Source organism: Ruditapes philippinarum, unplaced genomic scaffold (assembly GCF_026571515.1).
Source record: "Ruditapes philippinarum isolate M1 unplaced genomic scaffold, ASM2657151v2 ctg5745_1_1_1_1, whole genome shotgun sequence".
NCBI classification, from domain to species: Eukaryota; Metazoa; Mollusca; class Bivalvia; order Venerida; family Veneridae; genus Ruditapes; species Ruditapes philippinarum.
Genome location: NW_026866719.1, coordinates 41,604 through 48,493, shown reverse-complemented (window position 1 = coordinate 48,493; position 6,890 = coordinate 41,604). Strand labels below are relative to the sequence as shown.

The window sequence follows — 6,890 nt, the reverse complement described above, 5'->3', positions numbered from 1 at the left end:
TCCTCACCAATCCCGTGCAATAGCGAGGACGTAATTTAATCATTTAATCTAATCTAAACATACTACGGCTCCTTCCCACACTTATTCACCGCGGGGGGGGGGGGGGGGGGGTGGCAGGAAGTGTTTCACGAGGGATGGAGTTCTTATGATAACTTGTCAAGGAGTTCTTGTGATAACTGTCGCGGAGTTCGTCGGAAAACTATTGTATATACGGCCGAAACCATCGTCAAAAATGGATATATTCATCTTTAAATTTAAGTGAGTTTTAGGTGCTAAATTAAACTTTAATGATTAAGCTTGCCTTACATATTGTAGTATGTGTCAAAAACTAATTCATAGTCCATTTTTCATCGCCTCTTGCTTAAAATCTGGAAGTTTTGAGTAAAATTTCCAAATTATTTGCACGCAAGTATTGACCTGTTTATTTCAAGTCTTCATCCTTGCCATACATAATTACCTAATTATTATGCAAAATTGCAAACATAAAACCCCGGCTAACAAATTTATACCCGATTTTTCAAATGCCCCCCGAGTTCTTGTTAACTCAAAATATGTCTTGGAAACCCGCGATGCATTTTTATCATAAATAAATATATCAATTTATTGTTATTGTAAAAAAAAGAATTTCACCGTCGATCAGCGGAAAAGGATATTTTCTCAAAGTTAAGGCGTGTTTTTTTCGTTTTTCACTGCAGGGGAACAATATTTTCCGTAAATTAAAAGGGAAGCGTTTAGAATCATAAGGTAAAAACTAACAAAAAATAATACTAAATAACTAAAAAGTTTATGATAAACTAGTTTATTTCTTTTAATACGAGATTTGTTTTCATCTCATGGTATGAAGCGCTCTATACAAATAAATCCCGTATTCAGTTCACAGAAAAACTTGAATATACTATAATATTTTGTTTACATTAGAAGCCAAATAACAATACGGTGTTTCCATGGCTGTCTGGTTGCGATCGATGACTTTGATTCTATATTACCTTTCCCCATATTACTTCTTTCTATCTTTAAACAAAGGAGTCATAGAAATGGTTTTCAGATACATGTTTTGTTAATTTAAAGCTTTTTGTTATACTGTAGCGTGGAAATATCATTGCCTGGGGCGACATCGAGGGTTTTTCTCTACAGAAAATGATCGAGGCCGTAAGGCCCGAGAATATTTTCTAAAGGGAAAACCCGTGATGCCGCCCCAGGACATGATATTTCTACATAGAAGTCACTAGAGATCGATATAACTGTTTTATCGCATGATAGACAGAAATGAGATATTTAACCCATTACTTCATGAGCATTTTGTGAAAAATGGCTGTTTTCAAAAGTATACCGTTACAAGTTCAAATTGCTATAAAACTATAAAAAAAACTGCTTCAATACTAATCAAACTTGGCACAAATGTTGACTGGACCATTGCCTTTGCAACAACATGCTCAGGCTTAAATTTCCTGTTACCATGGCAACGAGAGGACATCTCAAAATTGCCAAAAAACACTATTTTGCCTTGATTTTTTCCATCAAAATTGACTTCAAAGTGCTGCAACTTCTCAATAGATTGAGATAGAGTCAAATGCTTTTCAGCGTTGGTTACACGTTACCCTATGATCGATCTGCGGCCATTTTAAGCCTCTCACAAGTCCAAAATTTTCTTGGCGATGAGGGGGACCCCGTCCCCCTTCAAACCCCCCAAACAGAAGGGGGCACACACACCTTCAGGCAACCCCCTGATGTATCATTTAGTTGGGGGCCGCGCCGAAAAAGTGGTCACTTTTTTAAACAACATTTTTCAAACAAAAACAAGTGTTGGGGGCCTAAATAAGGCACCTTTTCACCATTTGAATCACCAAAGGGGGGGGGGGTGAAAAAGGCGTATATATCGCGTAATGGGTTAATTAGACATAAAATTTCAATGTACATTTTGCTTCTTGAATTAAATTCTTCGGAAGCTCGATTATACTTTAAATGGCATATGTCTATTACCGAGTTTTTATTTATTTATTAAGAACCTATTAGATGTATGGTGAGAGTGCCTGATTTGTTGGATGACCAAATACACAGAAAAACAAAGCTATAAATAATTGTGACGATTACCACCGTTTGATCAGCATTTTAATGACATGCCAACAGATGGATCAATAAAAACGATTATTGTTTTTTTTTCTTGGGTCTCGAATATTAATATTGCGAGTATTTTGGTACAGTCCAGTGACCGTTGTGTTTCTTGACAACGGTCAAAGTTATACATCAACAAAATGTACTTGCATAACTGTGCTTTGTTTGAAATAACGCACACTTTTCTCAAGAAGTGTGCGTTACCTGAGATATCACAATGTGCGTCATTACCAATAAAGCATGTTACTGGCGTATAACAGTTGAGGAACATCAAAGAAAAATCACCACATCATGCAATAAGAATGCTTTGTATAGACATATCACAATTTTTAAATGTTATTTAGATAAAATTAAGTTTATGAAATCAAGACATCAATAAACCGGTCTCAGATAGTGTTGGTAGTTTTCACTCCGTATCACGGCAGTAAGCCACATTGAATTTACCAGAGAACAGTTCCAAGCTGGCTGTCAAGCAGTTTACCAGCACTAGTTACCTTCACTTTCGCAAGGAACTGAAATTTCTGAACATACCAGAGCGGATCGAGGTACCGTGCGAATGACCGTAGATCAATCACAAGGAAAGTGAAATGCAACCTCTGGGAATCAACCCGGGTCTACTAACCGGCACGGTACTCAGAAAATCTGCTCTTAATTTAAGAATAGAATCTGGTAGATGTAGTAGAAAGAAACCGATTTGAACTACATGAACGCACATGTCAGCTTTTTGTAATACCAAAATATTGAAGACGAATTTCGTTTTTTATACTTTTACATGTTTGTAGTCTGTACAGGAAATCCGTACTCAATTCAAATTAAACAAGATATTACTAGATCTTACTTCAGTAAAAGTCTGTATTATTAAAATCTATGTAAATTTATTTATTTTGCAAATAGTTAAAAAATATGTATCATGTTAATAAGTTAATACATAACCATGTTGGACGTGTTAAAAACTTTTTCATAGATATTGTAAACTTTCAGTTGCGCGCAAGTTATGTTTATATTAAACTGATATTTTTTATACTTTATTTATTATGTACATTTTTTTTCTGCAGCAATATATGTTCATTCTCCAAATATTACTTTAACCATTTTAATTATTTTCATGTGCTTATGTCCATTTATCTCTTATATTGTAACACAATACTGTGTTATATAATAGGATTAACGGAAATAAACATTTTCTTTTCTGTTCATACTACCGATATTAAAGCTGAAAAAAAGATTCTACAAAGCGAAATTTGTAGGCTAAAAAATTGCCCATAACAATACAAAAATTATTAATGAATAGAAAAATTCATTTCCCCCAAGTGACATTGTACATGTTCCGCCCCTTATAATAAATGTATATTTGTGCAAAATTGTGATGATTGGGATTTTTTGTCCACTACAAATAATTTAACACTAGTTTCAACATTTCTTTTCAAAAAAGCAAACGTCTTTTCACGCTGAACCAATATTGTGCCTTATTCTACGATAATAGCCAAACTGTTTACAAAATCGATTTGCCTTAATATTCCATAAACATTTTTCTAAAACTTGAGATTTGAAAAAATAAAAATGAAAGCTTGATATGAATTCAATGACAATTTATTAAGTAACTAGATTTACATTTCTCCTTTATGGTACGAAAAATGAATAAATATCTAGGGTGATATGAAAAATAATCATTTGGCTTACTAAAAAAAGTAGCAAGCCTTTAGAAACGTTCACATGGGACATTCTTGTATTCATATTTTCTATTAGGCGTATTGATTTTGTCTATAATATTATATAGTCTATCATTTTTATTCCTTATCCATCATTTTTGCTGCACAGAAATTCCTCCACCGGCCAAAGCCGCTATCCAAGCGACAATATCCATGGCAAAATGCTGCATCGTAATCCATTTGATCGTTCTCAAGTTTGTCGACAAAGACCGCCATTCCTACCATAAGGAAAAGACCTGGAAAAAAGTCTAACTTGTAAATATGTTGACTCATTTACACCAGTATTGCCTCCAGGTTCATGCTTAATTTTTCCCAAAATGTATAAAATTAAATATTTCCAAGTGACCAAAGAGAGTGACTTTCACTTGTGGCAAACGGCGTAAATTACCAAAATAATATCAAAAATTATAGTAAACGACCCTTGTTTTATTGCGGTTAGTCCTCAGCATAAAAATATAGTGGATAAATGCCTGAAAATCATCATTCATCATCGCAATGAAACATGTAATAAAACTACATTTTCATTTTTCTTAAAATATAAGTACATTTCTCAAAACGGGGTTGTTGATTTTAATTGAGGAGAAAAAATGCTCATCTAGAGTTAAACGCCCCTCCTATTTTTAAAACAAAACGGAATTAAATAAATGTGAAACTTTTGGACATTGCATGTTACAGCGGGATAATTTGCTTCAACTTCAAGAACAAGACAATTGACAGTGATCAACCATATTTCTACCTAGTCATTATGTTTGACCACTTTTCTACGGTGGCACTGAGGTGATGACACGTGCACTTTTTCCTTCGTCTCGTGGAAAGTCCAATACGAGTTAATATATCATTGGAAGGAGATAACTATATCGTAGTAACGAAATTCTTACGTGGGAATTTACTGTACGCATTCATTTCTCACCAAATTATTTTTTTGTTTTACCTCGGAGCTCGGTCTGGACGTCTAACAGTGCCTCAAAAGGACATCAAATTATCAAGTAAATTCTTAGAAAGACATTCAATTCAGGAGATAATTAAGGTATAAGTCAGCCAGTCAAAATCAAAGGAAACCGGAAAGTTCTTTAGATTTTCTTTACAGATTAATTCCTACATTTTTTTTAAAGAACTATTAAATCACCATTTTTTAACTGACTGGATATTAGCTTTTTTAACCGTGAAACATTAAATATTTCAAACCTAATTTTTATTGCAGTTATTGTTTAATGCTAATATACGAATCCTTAAAATATCAGATTTGTTATTTTCGATTTTTTCTACAGCCAATGTTGAACGTCATAGCGGAATAAATGTATCAGTTTATTTAGATTACTATTATGTATCAAATGAAATGCAAACATTTAAAGAACAAAAGTACATCAAATTTGAAGGGGTGTGATTTAGATTTGCTACTCTCTAAATAAGCATTATTTATGTGACACTTAGCCCTCTTTAAATACATTGCAACTCGAGTATAGAGTACAAAATGTATCTATTTGTGTACCAAAATATTGGAACAGTTTAAAATATAAAGAAGAAAAAAGAATGATCACACAAGACTCACCCGCGGCTATATCAAGTCCTCCCGCAACAAAGAACAGAATTTTTGTGTCTTTCATTACAAACATTACAAGAACCCCTGTAACAATAGCAGCCGCAGACAGTATTACACCGAGTATGACGGTCGCACGCACAGCACGCAAATCACTTAGCATATCATCGTCTTGTACTATAAATAGAATAAAAAATTGAACAATATCATTTTCAAATATTAAAAAAAGAAGAATGAAAATTACCCGTTACTTATTATAAAACATGGCATTTTGTGATTTGTACTTTGTAATGTAAGAATTTTTTTTTAGTTAATTAATTGATAAAAGCAATGTGCTTTTTTCCATTCTGCCATTTTGAACAATCTTCAAATTGCTTAAGCATTCTTTTTCTATATCATCGATTTTAAGACCAATACAAATGTAATATTTTACCAGAAATGTAGATCTACACGCTGGAATGCTTACCGTTGTCAGAATTTAGGTCAGTACAGACCTTGTTTCCGCTGATTTCAAGACAACTTTCCCATAATCCGATAGTAGATTTAGATGAGCCGACTTCCAGACTTTCCCATAGGGTTAACGCAACCGCTAAAATAGCAAAAAGAAGAGCAAAGCCGGAAACGGCTATTCCGACAAATCCGAGAATGTTTGCCATTGTCGTAAAGTGAGTATAATACTGCTAAAGCTGTTCCGAAAAAGGTCCAAACATAAAATGACCGATGTAACTTGAAGCAGGTTTTGCTTAAAACTGTTCGACTCGTACTGTAGCTTCGTTGTTATTTACTCAAAATGTTTTGTTAACTTGGAAGTACATGTAGGCCTATGTTCAAATAAATTATTTGTTTCCTGTCAGTCGCAGTGAGATATGGACTGTGCGTTATTGTAAGGCCACGTGTAGTAACGCTTCAGATTGTCCATTGTACTGTCATATTGTAATAATCGAATTGCTGGGATATAAGTGAAGCACTGTTTTAGTTGTAGAATAAAATACTTCAAGAGCTACTAAAACAGCATGTACAGTTGGGGAACGATTAACGATTAAAAAACAAAATGAAAACAACAACAACTAAAAACACGCACTGTAGTCATAAATTATTTCTTAAATTTGTCTTATTTGAACCGCCAAAACGATGGTTTAAATGTTTAGCTAGTATTATGATGAGAGGGTGTTAATGCACATTTTTTGCAGGCATTAATTAACATCTGCAGAAGCACAAGCCCGCATATTAAGTACGAGCCGTCGGGGATGCATTACGTTTTGATTATAAAACTTCAGGGGCCGCCATTGCATTAAGCTGTTTTTACTATTCACCCTGAGTCTTGCATATTAAAAAGAAGTCTAGCGACGGATGCTTGTCTTCCGTTAAAGTATATTTGTGTGCATGTTTTTTTGTGCAATAATTCAATTTAATATACAAATGTAATTCAATATTGCATATTGTATAGATAACTCGGTTTGATGCCAACACTATAAAGTGTTGAGAATTGAGTACCGCTCAAGCCGGTGCTAGGGGGCGTGAGGGATGTTGCA

General features: G+C 34.0%; 1 protein-coding gene across 1 annotated transcript; it reads right to left on the bottom strand.

Annotated features, from left to right (window-relative positions):
- Nucleotides 1–3,899: 3,899 nt before the first annotated feature.
- On the bottom strand, nt 3,900–6,150 carry LOC132733453 (uncharacterized). The gene is made up of 3 exons (XM_060720095.1): nt 5,825–6,150; nt 5,371–5,535; nt 3,900–4,057 (listed from the first exon to the last, which is right to left on the bottom strand). The coding sequence occupies exons 1-3, from the start codon at nt 6,012–6,014 to the stop codon at nt 3,900–3,902; spliced, it is 513 nt and encodes a 170-aa protein (XP_060576078.1). The 5' UTR covers nt 6,015–6,150.
- Nucleotides 6,151–6,890: the final 740 nt, after the last annotated feature.

Coding starts and splice junctions, on each gene's coding strand:
- LOC132733453 (XM_060720095.1), bottom strand. CDS start 6,014: ATGGCAAACATTCTCGGATTTGTCGGAATAGCCGTTTCCGGCTTTGCT. Junction 5,536..5,824: donor TGACCTAAATTCTGACAACG/GTAAGCATTCCA, acceptor TTCTATTTATAG/TACAAGACGATGATATGCTA. Junction 4,058..5,370: donor AGGACTTGATATAGCCGCGG/GTGAGTCTTGTG, acceptor ACTTTTTTCCAG/GTCTTTTCCTTATGGTAGGA.